Below are 22,357 nucleotides of genomic sequence, written 5' to 3' on the forward strand. Positions count from 1 at the left end.
CTGTTCACCTTGGCCGGTTCATGCGGCTGGCACTCTGGCCAGGGACTGATCCAAAACATCTGACACATTAAACAAAGAGACAGATAAACATATACCTGGCATGCGACCAGGAGGACAAAGGTGGCTGTACAGAAAAGTTCAAAGAAAAAAAAACAAAACTCGCTGCAGCAAAACAGCTGGTTTTTTTACGCACAACCGTGTGGAGTCGTTTCTGATACCTTTTTCAGTAGTGTCTGATATAAAGGATTGGCTGATTTCAATACAATATAAATAATCCTGATTCATATTCCTCAATCTGCGTCAGAACACACGTGCATTCCTGTTTAAATAAAAAGGTTTCCAGTTGAAACGCATTCATTTAATTGATTATTGGTACCCACTAAAATCGTGGTATCGTGACATCCCTAATCCCTGCCAATATTTACTTTAATCTTTGTCTTTATCCTTCATTTAGGGATGGGCAAGTCATATACTGTGGGTTTTTAAGAGATTATTTGCCTGAAAACAGCTGCCTACTGCTTGCTGAAAATAGGATTAATGAAAGCAACAAGACTCCACAACAAAGTAAATGTGTGGGCTGTAAAAAGTACCCAAATAATAATAAGTATCATTTTAAAAAACCAGCCACCCAATATGTTTTTTCCCCTCATTCAGACTTCAAAAAACAATTGATCAATGGAAACTAAAGCCTTTGGGTGTAGCTATTTTCTAGCATTAGCATGTCGGTGTTTGAGCAGCAACGATGTTAAAGTTAATATGCATTAAAGTGTTTGTGTCGGGGCACACAGTGTAGAACTTTGTGTCAGTGAGACGGTTACACAGATGACTGGCAGCCAAGCAAACCGCAGTTTTCAGGCCCTCATTTAATGTGATTGCATGGAACGTATTTATGAAGCAGCGAGACATGTACCCAAAAAATTTAAATACAAATTGAGCCATGTTTGTGTGCGATGAAACTGTGAATTAAGCTTGAGACAGCCACCTGCTTTCTACCTCCTAGACATCAGCTGTTTTCAGTTCCTGTCACAGTGACAGGAAAATATGACATGAACGAGGACATGAATCATGTTTGACACAGCGCACAGTTGTAATGTATCAAAATGAATCCTAATGAACATTTAGTTCGCTCTACCTTCTTTCTAGTAAAAAAGAAAAGAAAACCCCAACACAGCTGTGTGGCAAAAATATTTCTTTGCACTGTGATTTCACGCTCTCAGTCCAGGTGTGCACAGTTGTGGCTAGCAAAATCTTCACAGTGGTTCTGCTCACTGCTGAGATCACCCATGTTTATTAAGATAACAGCTAATCCACCTTAAAGAGAAAAAAAAAGCTTGTATCACCTCTTTTTCATACTACATGCTATAAATAGTCAGGTCATTCCTTAAGCTGCAAATTAAAACAAATGAGGTGTGTAAGGCATATATTATTCTAATTTTATTTTCTAAATGACCTTGCCTGCAGTATAGGGGGGCAAATACTGCTCATTTACAACAAATAAACACTGAACAGTGTATATGGGTGCTATAAAGTGCTTGACTCAATAAGCTAAACACAAGCTCGCTATGCTGCACCAATTAACTTACTGTTTAAAGATGTTCTAATTATCATATGAAAGCATGATTACATGTCACTTTGTTATCCCGACTAACCCCAATCACTGTTTCCTTTATTTCTCCCAGAGTTACTGAGGCTTTCCATTTATTCTTTAACTCTAAGGCATTATTTTTATTTACTTTTTTACAATTACACTGTACAACAGCCATCAAACAAAGAGCTCGCTTAATGGAAAGGACTTTTTATTCACGATATTACACAAATACAGTTTAACAATTTAGTTTGGCTTAGATTTTTTAAATATTTTAGAAATCTTTCAATAAAAAAATGTAAAACTAGATATTTTATTTAATTTATTACGCAAATAATAAACTGAAGTCATGTTGTTATAGCCACATTTGAGCTAGCGTACTGGAGTCAGTCAGAAATTAATGAAGTGTAACATTCAACCACTAAAACTAATTCTTCTGTTTAGGAATGTAAGTAAATAAATGTAATACGTCATGCTAATATAACAATAATAATGATCTTTACATTTTTTTCTGCTCTTTGCTTGTAAAACAGTACATGGATCCATGGATAACAGCAATAATTAGATTTTAGCATTGAAAAAAATAATTTTATTTCAAAGAACTTGGAGATATTGGTGCATTAAATATTACAGCAATGTAAAAATGGCAGCTGTGGCATAAACCTTCCATCGGATGCTGGTCTGCATATGTTTTATTGCTTTAGTGCATTTAGTGCAATCATTTGGGGAATTTTGAGCAGGTCAACTATTTTCCGCGTGCGACTAAAACCTCCACAGTCACGTTAAGGAGAGAACACGCCGTACCAAACAAAATCAAACTTCTTAAATGACCCAGTTTACTCTGAGCACGATGTTACAGTGAGAGAGGTTTTCTTTAAACATCAGTGCTGCAAAGTAAAATCAGTTGCCAGCACAGGCATTTAATAAACATCTGTCTGGAAGTCTTAGCATAACTTTCTGACATCAACTCTTATCAAGGAGTAACGTGACAAAACTAAACATGCCCACTTAAATGTTGCTGGTTTACATAATGCTTGAATTCAGGAATGAATACTTGTGAAAGCGTTTGGAGTTCATGTGTAAAAGGATCAAACTACCGAGTCAGAAATGGATTCGAGACTTCACATCTGCTTATTTTCCATCAATGGCCTTTTTAGAGCAAACCTTTCTATCTGTGTGTGAATTTAATGCTCCAGTCAATGTGCTTTATTGATTTCTTTGATTTCTTTTCATATACATAGCTGTGCTTTGACTTAGCAGAGTCAATGTTGAGGCATCCACAGCTTTAAATCACAGCACTAAGCTGACATCTGTTGAAAAGGTCTCCAGCCAAGAGGGAAACAAAAATGTGAATGACAAGTACAAAGAAAAAAAAAAACCACGCCATTCGATGCCGCCCTGACTGAGTCTCACGATACCTTAAGAAGCGACGAGCCGCCTCCTGTTATGTTTCCATGCAGGAAGCTTTACACGGAAACCGACCAAATTTGATTTGAGAACATTAATTCTATTTATTTGAAGGAGGAAATGAGGTGCTGAGTCAGGGGAGGAGCAGCAGCCTTTAAGCACGACAGTAACCGAATGGCATTTAGCAGTCGCTAAGTCAGTCTCAGTAATCACCGTGCTCACACAAAGAGCGCTTTTCTCACCCCTGTGAATGGGTTTATTTCTCATTCTGTTTTTTATTCGATGCACTTGTATAGCTCAGGTACGGCAAAATGTGAGCAAGGGACCAAAAGAATGAAAGGAGGTGCGCGGAAACAAAACACAGGAACTTGACCCCTCTGTGAACTTTGGCTCCCCAACATAGAGGAGCTTGATACTACTAAAGCAACTGAGGGGTAAATGTTTTGCCTATGCCTTAAGCTTCTTTTACATGTTGCTTTATGCCTTTTCACCTTAATTATTCCTTTGAGAAGTCTGAAACTAATCATTATGCACTGAAAACACAGATAAGCAAATTCAAATCAACTGAGTATCACACGTTTAATTCAGATGCAAATATATTAACTAAAAGAAGTGCTGATACTTATATTTGAAAACAAATTTGACTAATATTTAATGCTGATGTGTATTTTATGTGTATTTCATGAAAATCTAAGTAGAGATGAGAGCAACACTCGTGAAGCGTGCTAGGACTGTACATGTCGCATGAGTTGACCACAGGAGAACATTTCCCTGTTGTCAGCACACGTTTCATCTGAGTCAGGCACAACTAGTAAATAAATAACTACACATAACAAAATTTTATACAATTATTTAATGGTGCAAGCGTCAGAAAGAAAAAAAATATCATCAATCAATCAATTTACGAGACTAATGGATGTTTAATATCATCAGTTATCGGTGTCCGTCTTAAAAAGCCAACATGGGTTGGACTTCTCCAGAGTATTCCAGCTCTTTATCAAATCATCTTTGCACCCTTTTTTTGAAAACAACACTTAATGCAACAGATAAACAAAGGCACCCGGCAAAGGCAGATGTCATATTTAGCTTTCATTATACTCGGACACGGTCAGCAAGTAGAGACCCGACAACCAAACAGACAAGCCTGTGTGTCACAAAAAATTGGTGGACATGCAGGCATCCACATGGACTTTCGCACCCACTGTCTGATGATGAAATTTAAGTCACTTTGAGCCAAGTGGACCGTAGCGGACTCGCAGAAGCAAAAGATATAATCAAGGCCTTTTATTTGGAGTCTGCAAGGGAAAATCAGCTGACATTTATGATCTGGTGAAAGCTTGTGTTAAACTTATCGAACGCAACAATTTCCTGATTACCAGCATTGTAAGTGATGTGGGGGGTTTGTGGCTCAAGAGTTGGGAGTTCGCCTTGTAATCGGAAGGTTGCCGGTTCGAGCCCCGGCTTGGACAGTCTCGGTCGTTGTGTCCTTGAGCAAGACACTTCACCCGTTGCCTACTGGTGGTGGTCAGAGGGCCCGGTGGCGCCAGTGTCCGGCAGCCTCGCCTCTGTCAGTGCGCCCCAGGGCGGCTGTGGCTACAATGTAGCTTGCCATCACCAGTGTGTGAATGTGTGTGTGAATGGATATGTAAAGCGCTTTGGGGTCCTTAGGGACTATTAAAGCGCTATATAAATACAGGCCATTTACCAATAAAATTAAGAAAATCAGATTAAAAAACACCAATCATATAGTTTTTGAAACATCAACACACATGAGAAAATTTAGTCTTAATTTGCCAGTGCACATTTTGAAACATCTGAATTCTTTTGAGAAAGAAAGTGGAAAATCTAAATAGTGTTGGCAATTCCCACAAGAATTTAGCACATCACCAAAATATCTGCTTATGCACGCAATGAATTAAATACTGCCACATGATCTGTTGTGTACATGTATGTCACTAGAAGACCAAATTAAATAAATGAAACTGAAAGTGCTGACATGCACACACTCCACTGCTCACACTTGTGTACTTCCTTAAAATTTTTTTGACAGTATCTCTTAGTCCCCAGTGGTGTTAAAAAAATGTAAAAAATAAAGTGGGTGTTGATAGTTTAGAGAATGAACCATTTGTCAGAAACAATATAAAACCCAACCTAGTAACAGCAGTGAATTTAAAAGTCTATTCAGTAACAACCCAGTGCCACTGCATCAAAAACAAATCGCTAATTGAGTTTGAGCCTGCACAACCCAAACATTTTAAGCTATTTGCCCCAGACAAGCGCAAGTGTTGACATCAGATCTGGTAGGATGAGCAGTCCGCGATCACAGAGAGACAATATGTCAATACACATTTTCAAAATGCCATTCGGGGTTCAGGAGCTCACAGCAACACGCTCAGTGAAATGCAGGAATATCAGCAGGAGATGAAAAACCACTGTTACTCTACTGGATGGAGAGAAAAAAAATCACAACACGATGCCTTCACGTTCAAAGGAAAAGCTTTTACCGTCACTTAGAAGTCATTAGGGTCCACAGGGAGAGGTCTGCGTGACTAAACAAAAACACCACTCTGGAATATGGATTATAGGAAGCGAAAAGTTCTCGAAAAGTAGCTTTGCTACTTCACTGTATCGAGACACTTTTGCTCATTTTTAAATGGCTTCTGTTACGGTGTATAGTGTACTACTCGAAGCAGAGTAGTCAGGCTACATTTGCCCTCACGTAGTGGTTACAAAAAGTGACAATGTCAACAGTGAACGCAACAGAGAGAGCGCGATTCATAATTCTGGGAATGTAGTCATCGGGGTCTGGTGGGATTTTTCAAGGGGTGGGGCATATTCCGCTTTCTGATGGGAAACGAGGGAAAGAGGGGGAAAAAACTTTGCTAACTTACGCGGCGGCGGAGACAATGAAGACCTGATTTAACACCAGATACTTGTGTCCGGAGCTCTCTCACGGAGGAAGAGGCAGAATTCATTTTGTAACATGTTCCCTCTCAGCCTGCGTTTCTCCCTACCCCCACTTCCACAAACACCATCCAGGCACTGACGCGCTATCCCAGCACCGTACAGTAAACCACAAAAGTTGCTCCCCACCACTGACTTTTCTCAAATGAGTGAGCAGAGCCATAATCGACATCCCCCGCTTGTAGTACCCGCACACAAATACTACTAAATAAAACAGCCAGGCGTCCAGAGTGACAGGGACCGAGCGGTAGAAGGAAATTTCCCACCTTGACACACACCACGGAGCGGGCCTGCTCTTTAAGCTGAATATTTGACTCCACGAAGTCTGAAGTTAAATTCAGCTCGTTTAGCTTCTCAAGGACACTGCAGCTCACTGTCACAAACCCTCTCTCTCTCTCTCTCTCTCGCTCTCTCTCTCTCTCTCTCTCTTTTTTGGTCGCGACAGACGCAGGCGTGTTGCCCTGCAGGGCGAACAAGCCGAAAATTGGGGAAAATCCCGAAAGCGTTTACCTTTTTGCTGTTTCTGCTGTTATAGCCGTTGTATGGGTTGATTCCTGCCCTTGGCGATACGGAGAGCAGCATTTTTCTCGGCGCTATGTCCGGAGCGGCGAGCACAGCCCAGGCTGCCAGCTGACGTCAGCAGCTGGGGAAGTGAGAGCCTGGAGTCCCGCTGCTCGACGGCGAGTGGTGCTGCTGCTGCGGCAGGACAGCCCCCCCTCACCTCCCCCGACCTCCCCCACCTGCCCCTCACTGCTGGCCCCTGAGATTGTATTGTATTGTATTGTATCTTTATTTGTTTCAGACATATAAAACAAAAAACAATATATACACACTACATATATTTTCATTTACAGATACGAATATATATGTAGATATACACACACACACACGTATGTGTTCAGATAAACAAAAAATATATAATGAAATAAAACAAAATCGTCTGACATAATGTAACAATGTTTGGTCTGAAAAGGAGTAGGAAGAAGTATGAACATACTTATTAATTCCTACCCCTGCTCAACATCTTATTGATCCCACATAATTCACCTAATTCCCATCATCACATACTCCACACGATACACGAGGAGAACCTATATAAACTTGGCTACCGTGATTGATATAATTTGGATATAATTTGATATTTTTATACATACAATGGGTGATCATCTTTATCGGTATCATATTCTTCCAAAATCAGTTTTCGAAGTATTTTCATGAACTTACTAATTCCTGAGCATTGCTGTAGATCTATAGTAAAACTATTCCACAGTTTTACCCCATAAATAGTGACACAAAAGGTTTTAACCTTTGACCGTGCTTTAAGAATCCTTAGATTCAATTTCCCCCTCAATTCATAGTCTCCTTCTCTGTCATAGAACATCCTCTGTATATTTCCTGGTAACATATTGTATCTGGCCTTGTACATAATTTTTGCAGTTTTATATTTTATAAGATCCATAAACTTCAGTATTTTTAATTTCAAAAACATGATGTTAGTATGGTCTCTAAATCCTGCTTTATTAATCATCCTGATTGCTTTTTTTTGAATTTTACATATTGGTTGAAGTGCAGTTTTATATGTGTTTCCCCAAATTTCCACACAGTATTCCAAATATGGCAATATAAGTGAACAATAAAGTACCCGGAGTGATTTGGAAGGCAAAAAATATTTAACTTTACTTAGTACGGAGATGCTTCTTGACAGTTTGGCTTGTATATGCTTTATGTGAGGTTTCCAGCAGATTTTGTTATCTATTATCACACCCAGAAATTTTGTATCCGAAACTTGCTCTATTTCAACATTGTTTACTAATAATTTTGCTCCTGCATCTTTTTTACAATTTCCGAATAACATAAATGTAGTTTTTTCCAAATTTAATGATAGCTTATTTCTATCAAACCATGTTTTCAGTTTAATCATTTCTTGTGTGACAATTTCCAAAAGCTGCTGTAAGTTCTCTCCAGTACAAAAAATATTTGTATCATCTGCAAATAGAATAAACTGTAGTATATCTGATGTTCTGCATATATCATTGATATAGAGGATAAACAGCTTTGGTCCCAATACTGACCCCTGCGGAACTCCACAAACAATGTCCATACACTCTGATTGATATTCCCCAATTTTCACAAATTGCTGCCTGTCTCTCAAATAACTCTTTACCCATTCTAACACCACTCCTCTAATGCCGTAGTACTCCAGTTTATCAAGTAATATGTCATGATTAATTGTGTCAAAAGCTTTTTTTAGGTCAATGAATACACTAACTATACATTGTCTTTTATCTATATTGTTGGTGATATTTTCGATCAGTTCCATTAATGCCAATGATGTTGATCTATTTGATCTGAAACCATACTGACTATCCATTATTATTTTGTGTTTATCTATAAATTTGTCAAGTCTATTACTAAAGACTTTTTCCAGTATTTTTGAAAATTGAGAAAGTAGAGAGACAGGCCTATAATTTGTGAATTGGTGTCTGTCACCATTTTTAAACAGTGGTGTTACTTTAGCTGTTTTCATTTGTTTTGGGAATGTACCAGTTTGTAAGGACAAATTGCAAATGTGTGTTAAGGGTTTGGAAATGCCCTCTATCACTCTCTTAACGATTTCCATATCAATGTCGTCAGAGTCTGTAGAGTTTTTTGTTTGTGATTTCCCAACAATATCAATGATTTCCATTTCTTCCACCACCGTTAAGAACATTGAATGAGGATTGCGGTCAATGAGTCTAGTTTCTTTCTCTACAGAATCTGTTATATCAGGAATTGTTTCAGCCAAGTCTGGCCCAACACTTACAAAGAATTTGTTGAAATCATTTACCACATCACTCATATTAGTAATGTTTCTATCATTATTTGTGAAATACGAAGGATAGTCTGCCTCTCCCGAGCCCTTTTTGATGATGGTATTTAATGTTTTCCAGATCCCTTTAATATTATTTTTATTCATAATCAGTAATTTTTCATAGTATTCCTTTTTACATGACCTTAAAATACTCGTTAATTTATTTTTATATTTCTTGTATTTATTTTCAGCTTCTGTGCTTCTGTTCATTATAAATTCTCTGTATAAGGTATTTTTCTTCTTACATGCATTTTGCAATCCTTTTGTAATCCATGGGCACTCTGCATATTTTAGTTTTTTACTATATTTCTTTACTGGGCAATGACTATTATATAACAGTTTAAATTTTCCTAAAAAAATCTCATAAGCTTTATCAATATTTTTTTCCTTATACAGCATCTCCCATTCTTGCTTGAGTAAATCACTTTTGAATGCGTTTATTGACTCTTCTGTTCTCACTCGTTTGTATTTTATTGTGTTTTGCTGTTTAACCTTCCTGTAATTGCTGTTATACACTATAAAAACAGGTAGATGATCACTGATGTCATTAATTAGGAGACCACTTATGGTTCTATTTTCTATTTCATTAGTAAATATATTGTCTATTAGGGTTGCCGACTGTGCTGTAATCCTGCTGGGCTTAGTGATCACTGGAAAAAGTCCCAAGCTATACATTGTATTAATAAATTCCTCTGTCGCTCTCTGCTTGTTTGGATTTAGTAGATCTATGTTAAAATCCCCACAAATGAACATGACTTTTTGATTTGTCCTAATGAATGTTTTATCTACCCACTCCTTAAAAATTTCAATATTAGAACCTGGTGTTCTATATATACAGCTTACAATGACATTTTTCTCTTTTCCCATACTAATTTCTATTGTTACACACTCTAATATATTATCTACCGCCATCGTCATTTTTTCTACCACCTTGTATTTTAAATTTTTATCCACAAACAAGGCCACACCACCGCCATTCTTATTCTTTCTATTTGTAAGATTTAATTCATATCCATCTATTACAAAGTCCTCTCCTTTCTGTTTATTAATCCATGTTTCAGATACTGCAATCACACTGAATGGATGTGTAAATTTGCTTAAATATTCCCTTATTTTGTGAAAATTTGCATATAAACTTCTACTATTAAAGTGGATTATAGATATTTTGCCGTCGACCTTGACAGTTTTGTTGAATTGTTCTTCAGTATGATAGTAGCAGGTATTTTTGATGTTAAAAAAGTTCAGTTCTGGATCAATGTCCTGCTCTGTGAAGTGTGTTTTGTATTCCGTGTTTACTGGTGAATTTATCTCCTGATTAGCAATCCTTTGTGGTAGCAATGTATAATTCCCAGATAATGAATTAATTGATTGTTTCATCCTTGAATACGTTACGCTTTAGCTTCCGTTGTTGTCTTCTATTACCTGCTTTGATGACTGTAGATTGTTTGTCCCGCTCCTTGCCTTTGTAGTCAAGTGACCTGTTAATATTTTTCCAGATCCTGGATGCATTTGATGACCAGCACCTTGGCTTCCTCCGGTGTACCGTTGAGCTTTATAAATATTTTACAGTTTGCAGTCCAGGTGTTCTGAATTTTACCCAGTTTCTTTAGGTATCGTGCTTTCTTCGCTATGTCAGCATTGGATTTGATCCTTCGGGGGTCCTTCACGCGCGCCTTTAGGGGTCCGCACAGAAGAAGGGCTTTACCTCAGATTCATTCACTCAGCAGGGGGATTTCGAGTAAAAATCACCAGACAAGAAGAGTCTCAAAAAATTAGCTTTGTCGGAGCAGAACACTTAAACAAAAAACCCATCAAAGTTACAGTGTGCTTTTGTCTGAAGGTCCTCGATTCACTCTTGACTTCACAGGCATTCACCTTCAGAATTCTCATTCACTTTTAAAAGCATTGACTTATAATAAGGGTTCTCGATCTTTTGATGACTGGGTGGTAATTAAGGAAGCCAGCAAATGACTGAGGCCAGATAGGAAATGCACTATGCATCTTTCATCTGTGAATTATTGACAAAGTTAAAAACATCCTGTCTCAGAGTGATCCTGACAAACTAGTCCATGCATGTGTTAGCCATCACTTGATCCAAAACCCTAAGTGGGACTATGAGAGAGCACATTTCTGCTACATTAGTTTCTTCTCATGGACTCCTTGTTAAATCCAGGACTGAATTTAAAATGAATCCTGAATGATAATATCCCAATGATAGCTTTAAGACCTTGCAAAACCATGTCATCCCAACAGAGCACTTCTCGCTCAGTCTGCAGCCTTAGCTAGACTTTCTGAAAGTAGAATGGGAGGCAGAGTCTTCAGCTATCGGGGCCCTCTCCCGTGCAACAGCTCCCAGTTTGGTATCAGGAGAGAGACACCCTCTCTGCTTTTAAGTGTTGGCTTCAAGTTTTCCTCTTTTGATGATGCTTATAGTTAGGACTGGATCAGGTGAAGCTTAACCAGGCTGCAGAGGGGCACACATGGTGCACTGAGCATTTCTTGTTCTCATCTCACCTCTTTTCCCTCTGTGTTTTTATATTATTATCTTTTGTCTACCCTCTCCTTTAGTTTGTAGTTTTTCTGTTACACACATCTTCCAGAAATATCTACTTTCACCTATTTTTAGCCTATATATAATTTATACTACATTATTCTCCTCATTTTAACAACAGAGACAAAAATCTAAACTTTAAGTTTTGCGAGAGGTGCCATACAGAAGACAATAAAAGCGTAGTAGAAAAGCAGATGCCATCATTTATTTATCTTAGATGTAAGAAATTCATAACACCTCCACATCCTTTTAACCCACCTGAAGGGTTGGCTATTTCCCGTGGGTGTTTTTTGTGCTGTCTCTCTGTGCTCTCTTTTCCCTCACCCCCTTAACCAATTGTGGACGATGGCTGACCCTGATTCTGGTTCTGCTGGAGGTTTCTTCCTGTTTAAAGGGAGTTTTTTCTTCCCACTGTCACCAAGTGCTTGGTCATATGGGGACATCTGATTTTTGAGGTTTTCTCTTTAATATTGTAGGGTCTTTTTCTTTCACTATAAAGCACCTTGTGGTGTGATTTGGCACTATAAACATGAAACTAAATTGAACTGAACTGAAGCATATTTAATTTGCTGCTCCTCTTTCCTTTGTATGTGTGGCTTTCTCTCTCTATTTGTTTGTTGTTGTTGTTGTTGTTGTTGTTTACTGATAACAAATGCATTTTAAACTTTCTTAAGTACATTTGCAGTACAGCAACTCCTATGAACTGAGAATGGTTAATATTTCCTCATTAAATACTGAATGCAAACAATCAGCCAGTTCACATAAGTCAGTCTTTTCTGGATATCATTATAAAGATGACAAGACATACTGTTTTATAGTTACAGCTCTCTGCTTTCCATTAACATGTTCTCATCACTCCAATCAGTTTTATCCGTGCCGTTCTCCTGCTGCATGCCTTCAGATGCCATTTATTATTATCTTACTTTGCCCAAGAAGGAAAGAACCATTTGTGATAACTCCAGACTGCTGATGCTTATAACACAGATCCCCCAGAGTAGCTGGAGCTTCGAGGATCATTGCATGATTTAACATGCCCCCATTTAGAGCATCTTGTTTGAAAATGTCTAAACGTGTAAAATCTGCTCCTAAAAACCATTTTTAAAAAAGTGTATCTGTCTTTTTTCCCCTATGATTAATATCCAAGCAACATGTCTTTTGAAGACATACAGAGCCTTAAAACCTTCAGTCTGGCACAAGAGAAAAATAAATGAATACATTTTATAAACCCAGACTTATAATGTCATTACTAAGGTTCTCCTTCGCTAGTGCCACCTCCATTGTAGTCATTAGTTCATCAGAAGCAAGATGAAAATAATTTCATGGGCCAGGGAAGCAAAAAATAATCAAGTATGTTGTGTACAACTTGAGACCTTCCTGTTTTGGTCATCTGGAGGGAAAGAGACATATTTAGACATATAGTCAGTTTCTTGCTTGTGCCGTCACTGACCCAATGACTTGTGACCAAACAGAAACAAAGCTATTGTTTGTATTGTTTGTGTAACTCAATTAAGTATCTAGGACTCACCACTAGTAGAAACTATTGTGCAACACTTAAATTGTGCTGCTTAGAACTTTTAGTTCTGGTGTTTTAAATGGTCGGAAATAAACTTTTGTGCGAGGCAATGATGTGGTTTTGTCACAGTGAAATGGGTCAAATGCAACACTGTGTTGTTTGTTCTGAAGGTCACAGACAAATACTATCAAAGAGCAGACACACATGAGGTGCTAACCCTAAAAATTTGACATCAGAGTGTGAATGAGCATTGTCCTAAAGTTACCTTTAACATGTTATCCATAGCTGCCTAGTCACTGACTCTGGTTTCTTATCTACTACTACTATATTTGAATGGCTTTTCACTTTCTCTTGTTGCCAGCAATTGGCTGGAAGACATATTCCAACACAGATGGCAATTGAAACCTGATTCCTAAATTGCAGTGGCATTCAGTATAACCAGCACTGACACAAAAAACCCAGCCCTGCTGCTACTTTTAATCTCACACTGCAGCCATCAATTATGAAATTAGCAATCTATTAGTTTCATTTCAGTGTTTTGGACAGTACATCAATATCGAGTCATGAATGATTTATGAGTCAATGTATTTTTTCAAGCATGGGGACTCTTTGCAAAATCTCTCACCAGAAGAAGAGTGATTTGTGTTTTTTCCAGCATGTACACACCAAAGCACAATTTCTGCTGCTGATACAAACACCAGAGATGACTTTTAAGAGCAATGCATGTGTTCGACATATAAAACAGGCTACAACTGGTAGGCAGAACTGACTTTCCCTTAGGATTGTGTGCCTTCTGTTCAATAAAGCTGTAGCTGTTAGTCTCCAAATTCTCTGTGTATTTTGCTTATAATTAGCTTTGTTTAAGGTAAAGTTAAAAACCACAAAAAAGTTTCCTCTGCTATCAATTTGTCTTTTGTAGATTTTACAAAATAGCTCTACAGATTGCAGACTTTGTAGAAATGGCACATCCCTGTATAGTCTAGTGAGCAAAAGGCTTTCCTTCCTCCACAGACGGCCCACTCTGCCAGCTGTGAGCACTGCATGTCCTCTGTGTGGACAATAAAATGACAAGTGCAGCGGTATGGTCAATATTTCTAAGAAATGAACCATAAGCACTTTGTGTTAGTCCGTGTATCTCTGGCTTCAGCAGCCTGTGTGTGTCTGTTCATTCATTTCCCTTTAGGAACACACCAGCAAGACTGCTGCACCAGCAGCAGAACCTCAGTCTGTTACAACCAGCCGCTTTGACGACATGAACATTGTTTGGACATCAACAGGCTAGTTGCTAAGTAACCCAGCCCCCTCCACCCCAAGTGTTATAGCCTGTGAATCCATACTTATTACCTCAAGAGTAGCTAAGCGGTTCACATGTGCACACGGGCATGTGTTTATGCTTATGTGTGCATGCAGGCGTATGTGTGGGATAACCGTAATGCTTTATATTAGAGACAAAAAAAAAAAGAAAGAGGTGGTGCATTGCCTGTTTCTTTTCCTTAAAAAAACCCTTTAATTTATCGTGGCCTCAAAGTGGGAGTGAAACTATGTTTTGAAGCATGGGTCAGAGTTCTTTTCATAAAATGAAAGCTGCATCTGGTACAGACTTGCATTAAAAATGTTCTCATTTTTTTTAATTTGTCTTCTAAAATAAATCAGCCTTAGCAGATAATTTTTATTTGCAAGTTTATTATGAAATGCAGCCATATAGCCACAGCTATTTTGCAGTGTGGAAGCCATTCAGGACAAAGGCAACTGTTTAGGAAATTCCACCCTGTGGTTTGCTATAGAGAGCATGAATGCAGTGGGGGTGAACTCCTGTCATCAAAGTGGGTTGTTGTTTGGGAGGAAGGGAGCCTGTGTGTGGTGGAAAGTGGATATGAATGCTGTGAAAGGGTTCAGGTAGTTCATGTGTGAGGAAGGGTCTGGGTCACTGAGATTGTCAATGTGGGGTTCAAGGTCAAAATGGCTGAGAGTGGTAGAAAGGCAGAAAGTCACTGCAGAATTTCTAGAAGTGGGCAAAAAGAAGAAAAAGACAAAGGTGTCATTCGAAAATGACCAATGAGCACTATGTGGTTAAGGGTGAAAATGAGAAGCAGCCAGTCTTTCTTTCTTTAAAATCTTCACCTCTGACAGAGCAATCCCTTCACCCAACACCTGCTCCACACAAAGAAACAGCTTACTGCATATTGAAGCAATCTCTGCAGATATGTGCAGCTCGAGTTTCATAAGCTATGGCTTTTATTATTTATGTTAATTCATGTGTTTGGTTTTCATGTAACATAAACCATTCACACAGCAGCAGCAGCAGCGAGAGAAATACACTGGTAGTCACGAAATAAACTCTTTTTAATTACAGTAAACAATAAAAAGTGCACTATCTCACAAAATAGCTTTTTGCCATTTTAATTAAAACCTTAATGAATTTAATTACACATGTGCGTGTTGCTTGTTCTCAGTGCGGGTTAAGCAGCGAATGAATGGCTACAGCTCTGTTGTAGTGAATAAAAGCCATAAAAAAGATGCATTATCAGAGGCACAGACAAACAAATGGATGCATTCGCTTGCTTCACGTGAGAGTAGCTACTTAACACGTCTGCCGAACAGACCACACACACACACCCCTAACACTCATCAAACAATCAGTCAGGCATTCCCTGTGGCTGGAATGTGTTTTTGAGGGAGAGTGTGAAAAAGGAAGTTTTGAGGGGCGAGGCGGCTTGAGGGGAATGGATGATGACTTTTAGGTTTCAGCGTAAGATATTGTTTGTGCGCACATGTCCATTAATTATCTTTTTATAATGATAATTAATCTATTAGCACAGTGAGTAAAATTGTGCAAGCATCCCGGACATCCTGATTCTTCTGAGGCACTATTTCAGATTGTATTTGAGACAAACGGGAGCAGTTTACAGCTCCTATTTCATTAATTCAAATAGGAAATGAGAAAACTATTAAGACAACTGACCTCAACAATCTTCACCCTAATGTCAACTCTATCACTGACCTAATATTAGCATAAAACCTACCTGTTTAGGACCAAAAAGCTCTCCAGAGAGTGATCCATACAGCAGAACGCTGCTGCAGGATTGCTCTCCCCCTGCTTCAGGACACCTACACCAGGAGATGCCGGACTAGAGCAGCGCAGATACTGAAGGACCCGTCCCATCCTGGCAACAAACTGTTCCAACTTCTGCAATCTGGTAGAAGGTTCCGCATCTTCCGGACAAGGACAGAGAGACTCAAGAGGAGCTTCTATCCCCAAGCCATCCGTGCCCTAAACACACACACCCGCCCTCTCACATCATCTATAATTGACTGAGACAGGACTCTCTTCCAGACACTAAACCAAGGCACAATGTACATTTCAATTCCTTTAATTTTAAATATGTTTATATTGTCTATCCTGTAAAATAGTCAGATGTCTATTCATATTAATGTACAGAATTCACCTGCTTGCTGCTATTACTGCACATTCACCCAATGTATATACTACATATATAAAAAAACACCCAGCACGCCCCTGCGGGCGGTTTATCCTTCAAGCTCGGGTCCTCTACCAGAGGCCTGGGAGCTTGAGGGTCCTGCGCAGTATCTTAGCTGTTCCCAGGACTGCGCTCTTCTGGACAGAGATCTCCGATGTTATTCCCGGGATCTGCTGGAGCCACTCGCCTATATACGTATATATATATATATATATACACGTCTATATTTTTTTAAATTCTGGATTCCTTTTCCTCTCGAGTTCATGATTACTTGTTTTGTTTTGCTGATTGTTGTTGTGAAAGACTTTCTGAGCCTTATCTAAAAAGGTACTATATAAAAAATGTACTTACTTGCTTACTTACTTAATACAAATAAAAAGTATAGATTTTTTAATAATTAGCCATATTGCTTGATTGGTACACATCAGTTTAACAACATTTCAAAACTCACCATCTGAGGATGTAATTAACAGATTATCACTGAGAACCTATTTGGTGTTAACATGCATAAACATTGGGCTCACTGTCATGACACCACAATCTAAATGTTGCACGATTTATTTTTGTTTCTCTTGATTTGATTTTTTTTTAACCCCAAGTCCCAGCTGCAAGTAATGTGAACAGATTCTGAGTGTAAAGAGGCAGAAAGAAAGCCTGATGATGGAGTGGGAGGAAAGGAGAGAAGGGGATGAGGGAAGGGGGAAGGGGAGAGATTGAGCTAAGTGGATGGGGGAAGGGCTGTTTGTGCATGCCTCAAATTCCTTAGGTGTTATCAGCGTTGCCCGCTCCATAATTGTTTCTTTCGAGGAGGGGAAAAAAAATACACAGACTGTACAACATTGTAGAACTTCCTCTCGTAGGTTAGAGGACATAAAACAAGGGGTAGTTTTTGACTTAGCTACACTTGTATCACTGTAGACTAACATTAAAAGGGCGGGTCTGACTTTTAATGCATAGCACGGAATAGAAAGGGGAAATGGGCTAGATTCTTCTAATCAAGTTAATTGCATTTTGATTGTGTATTGCAAAAATCTTCACAGTTTTGAAGTATTTAAAACTTAAAAATACATTCAAATAATACTGCATAATCTTGTCTTCTCTGGTTGTTTACAGAAATCAGGCCATATTTCACTGCTCAGCTTTGGAATTCTACGTACACTTGTCAAATTAAAAGCCCTTGTCCCACCTACAAACAAGAACACTCACATTATTTTGATTGTGTCATTTTGTCAGCTCAAACAGGCTTTCATGCATGAAGAAAATGAGCTGCTCCCTGTGTATAAGCAGATGAAGTGAATGAGACAGAAAATTTCTTTAAATATCTTTTTTCTCTCTCTCTTCCTTAAAATGAAGACACTGTAGTGTTGGGACACATGCGCATGCACGCGCACACACAAACATGCACAGACGCACACATGCACAAGATGTGATTCTAGGAACTTTGATTGATGAGGTAATCCATCTGGCTCCAAAGCAAGGGAGGGGAGGGAGAGAGCATCAGTGAAGGGAGGAGGGACGGGTGAGTAGAAGATGAGTGATGATCTACTTCAGAGACTGATGCATCCCCGTCTCCATTTGCGTGTGCGCGTATGAAGGAAAGTTAAAAAACGCTCCAAGTTTTAAAAAACACAAAACAGATATTGACGTGAAATCCTAAAATCAATCCATACTTTATTCATCAGTTTTGGAAAAAATAATAATCCAACATCTTAACATTAACATGCTGGAGGGGAGCAAGTACAGACTGCCTCCTCCGCTCTGCGCTTCACCCTGGCTTTCACCACAGCTGCAGTAAACTGGGCGTAGGTGCACCAAGAGCCTTAGTTTGAGGATGAAAGAATGACGCACAAAATTCTTGCTCCTTGCTCATGACACAGAGCAGATGAATGGCGTTTTCACTTACTTCATCAATAAAATGTGCAACGGAAAAAGACATACCAGAAGCCCAGCACAGCTCTCAGAGAGTTCTCCACAGGTTAGTGTTTCCATTAATACGGTAATTCAGTGTCACTCACATCAGATACATTTTGTAAGGAGAAGAGATGTTTTCCCACTGCACAGTGTGGACACTTTACTTCACATGCACAGTTGCAGTTGCTTCATCCATCCAACTATCCTTTGAAGGGTGGCTGGGAAATTAAAGCATGTCAAAAACATCAACCAAGAAAAGCTACAGGCTATGATGGCTTTACTGGCAACTAGACCAAGAGAAACAAGTGCTTCCAATCCTGATATAGCCTATCATGTGCAGGACTCAGAAGCATGGTGTTTTACAATATGATGGTGGTAAATGGTAAATGGCCTGTATTTGTATAGCGCTTTTACTAGTCCCCCCTAGGGACCCCAAAGCACTTTACACATCCAGTCATCCACCCATTCACACACTGGTGGAGGCCAGTTGTAGCCACGGCTGCTCTGGGGCAGACTGACAGAGGCGAGGCTGCCATATCGCGCCATCGGCCCTTCTGGCCAACACCAGTAGGCGGTAGGTGAAGGACACAACGATCGAGACTGTCCGAGCCGAACCTTCCGATTACAAGGCAAACTCCCAACTCTTGAGCCACGATCACACGATCGGTGCAGAGATACAGAATATACTGGAGCTACAGGTAGAAAGGGAAGTGCTGAGCAAAATGTCATTATGGTGAAAGATGCGTGGGTGTATATATGCACAGCATCGGAGTCACTTTAGGATTGCTGCAGGGATAAATATTACTGTTAGCTGTTAGAGCAGATCTCTAATGTGTTTCTCCATTTGTTTCGCTGTCACACATATAATGCATTAAAACTGATTAGAGGAGAAAAAGTGAAGATCCCCAGAGATGGATCTAAATCTGACAAGTAACACATGAGACTTCTACAAGGTCAAGAGAAGGGTTAGAGGGAATTATGGAAAGAAATCATGAGCGATGTGTTAATAGCAGCATATTCTTGATTACTTTTTCCTATTTTACTGTTGTTTTTAGATTTCATTCATTAATTCCTGCTCAAAAATAGTTAAACCAAAAACAGTAATTTAGTCTAGTCGTTGCTTTTACCACACACAGGGCTGAGGGTAACATGAAAGTGATGTCTGTGAGCGCTGTGGACTCTACAGGCAAGCATGCCACCTGTGTTATGCTTCCATCTGCTGGTATAAATTGAAAAACAGCAACTGATACCTCAACATTTCCCCCATAAAGAGCCTTTTTGAGAGCAAAGGAAGCAGTGTTACGGGTCAACACGCTTGCTATAATTTTGCAATGTGTGGGTTATATGTTTACATGCACAAACAATGCTGCAAGTAGGTGATGTGACAGCTCACTCCAAGACTGATTTTCCCTTGTTTCATTAGTTTCACTTGAGTATGTTTTCCAGAGCTGATTAACAAGAAAGAGCAAAAAAAGAAGAGAAAAGGGAAACACAAAAGTGAATTAAAACATGATCACCTTTTAGAGAACTTTAGAAAACTGAACAAAATCATTATACAGCAACTAATATCTCAAGAGTTTAAGTATAGTCTAATTAAAAATGAGGACAAAATCATCTTTTTGCTGCGCCCTTTCCCTCTCACCCCATCAATCCTCCTCTGTCACACTAACTCTGCACGTCGTCCTTCACTATATCCAGGAATCTCTGTGGTTTTTCTCTTTTCTTTCTGCTTGGCAGATCCATATATATCTACTCCAAAATATCCACTATCCCTACTCTCTACATCTCCAAAGCATCCCAACCTCACCTTGATGCACTCATTCCTTTCTTTCTTTCTTTCTTTCTTTCTTTCTTTCTTTCTTTCTTTCGTCCGGGGAGCCCAGTGGCTGTGAAAATACATTCACAAAAAAAAATTCAAAAAGGGTTCAGACAAACATTTGCACTGTTACTAAGCTCCATAAACTGGGAAAAATGTGCCATCGTGGGACAAGGTGGTCGCAGAATGATGTAAAATGGCTGTATTTATCACACGTACATGTCTGAGGTTTGTGTGTGTGAATTTTCTAAAGACTACATGTTTTTTTTGTAAATATATCTCAAGTCTTTTTCCCTCTCTGTCCTTCCATGCTTTTTCAGTGAATGTCTGGTTTTAGTTATGTAAGCACTGCACAAAAGCATTTGGTATGAGGACATCTTTGGACTCAAACACAGCATTAGATAAGGTAAGAACTGGTAGTGTGGCGCTGTTATACTGTTAGCTATGCTGCATGCACTAAATAAAGCATTTAAACAGCTATAAGAGGACGATCTGGGTGAAAAATGTGGAATTCCTGATTGAATTAACACCAAATAATAGCTTGTTTAACACTAACTGTAAATGAAAATTTCAGTTTTATTTAAAAACAAACCTCGTTGCTCATAACTCTTCCTGAAAGGTTTGGCTTCAGCAAATATAATGACCCTGAAATCAAGAAAAGACTGAGGTTAAAAGCACAAGTGGTATTAACATTCTCTCTTTCAGAAACATCTCGGTCAAGTGTTTTGCTGGATATTCTTTGTGGTCACGCTTGCAACTCATTTATTTTCTTATCCTTGTAAGAGTCTTGGGGGGACTGCTGACACAGAACAGAATACTTAAAGCTATGCGTCACTTTGGTAGTATTTTAAATACAGTCTTCTTCTCTCTTTTTTTTTTCCACTGACACAAAAGACCTTTTGTTCTTTGGCTTTAGATAATCTTGCACTGTAGACCCTCTAGGTGTCAGTGCTGCACAGCATTTCACAGATAGATTCTAGAGGTCACTTGATATTGTTGCTCTAAACTGGTGCACACACACTGGGGATGCGTAAGTAAAAGCCAGATTCATTTGTGCTGTCAGGAGCATGCACAACCTATAAAAACATAGTTATTATTAAGGCTCAGTCTAAAGACTCCACACCTGGTCTTGTGTTTCTTCCAATTCTGCATGATTGTGCCACTTTTTTTTGTAAATGAATTTTACACTGTAGTTGGGATTAAATTAAATATGTAAAAAGTCACAGAATTTAAAACCAAAATACAGTCACAACAAACATAATCAGGGTTAACGAGAATAAAACTTTGACTCATCAGATATCAGCGTCAGTAGGACTGTGACCACGAATGACTTGTTTTAATAAAGAGGAAGTAAACCATTAACATATAGCCAGTGTCTTACAAGCTGTTTGCATGATTTTTTTAAAAAAAAAACCAATGAAGTTAGAAGGGTTCTTAATAGAGGCTGCAGGCCTTACTTTATATATTTTAAAGAGCAGTTCAACATATGTCAGACAATAATCCCAGCAATCTGTTTGTAAATGAAGAACGTTTGTGTTAAGACAAAGTCTGCTCTCTGCTGAGCCACAAATGTTGAAATGATTCACTGCTTAAGTCTAAATTAATCTAAGCCATCTATAATTCACCTTATACAGTCACACTGCCATTTATTGTATGTAGTCTTTCTGTGTATTCATCAGATGTTATCATCGACGATTATATAAACCAGGTAATCTAATCCCAAACCTTTAGCTTAGGCTTTTTCTCTGGCATTATAGTCCCAGCTCCCCGGAGTGCTCTTCAGTAAAATAAAATATGTGTTTCAGGGTGTTGCTTTTGTTAAATGATCCAAGTAAACCTATTGCCTAACATGTTCAAGTAAGCAGTTTGTACTTGATGAATGTAAAGCGATGGTAATGATCCAAAATATCATCAGTTCTCCGAACATTTCTCGATGTGCTGGAGTATCAGTGGAGAAAGCAGCAGCCTCAAAATAGACAGGATGAGCTTCTCCATATCTTGAAAACCTTAAATTAAGACAAAGCCAAGGAAACCCTCGTGTCCGCCGCCTGGCTGTCGTTTTGGATAGAGGTTCTTGTAGGCTGGTTTAGCATCCCAACAACATCAGCTGTCATCATTCAGGGTAAAAAAAAAAATCCCCACACATTTTTTGATGTACAGATGGGTGTTTCCCTCCATACTAGGCAGTTCACAGCTTACAAAACCGTTAGTGTGTCAGCTTTGTCTACGATTGGTTACTTTTTGGTTACCTTTTTTAAATAGTAAAATGGTTGCTGTGTA

General features: G+C 38.9%; 1 protein-coding gene across 4 annotated transcripts in view; it reads right to left on the reverse strand.

The window, feature by feature from the left end:
- Positions 1 to 6,629, reverse strand: part of LOC146669798 (RNA-binding motif, single-stranded-interacting protein 2-like) — a 31,611-nt gene extending 24,982 nt beyond the window's left edge. Inside the window, exon 1 of one of the 4 annotated variants that reach the window (XM_085406407.1) lies at positions 6,467 to 6,629. In XM_085406407.1, coding sequence (XP_085262533.1) covers positions 6,467 to 6,538 — 72 coding nt within the window. In that variant the 5' untranslated portion in view covers positions 6,539 to 6,629. Of the gene's footprint in view, positions 1 to 6,222; positions 6,327 to 6,466 lie in introns of those variants that run through there. The other 3 variants (XM_085406406.1, XM_085406408.1, XM_085406409.1) reach the window with 3 other exon arrangements.
- Between the last annotated feature and the right edge of the window lie 15,728 nt (positions 6,630 to 22,357).

This window comes from Rhamphochromis longiceps, linkage group LG5, assembly GCF_057381845.1.
Source record: "Rhamphochromis longiceps isolate RC_006_pf linkage group LG5, R_longiceps_female_GT1.1, whole genome shotgun sequence".
NCBI classification, from domain to species: Eukaryota; Metazoa; Chordata; class Actinopteri; order Cichliformes; family Cichlidae; genus Rhamphochromis; species Rhamphochromis longiceps.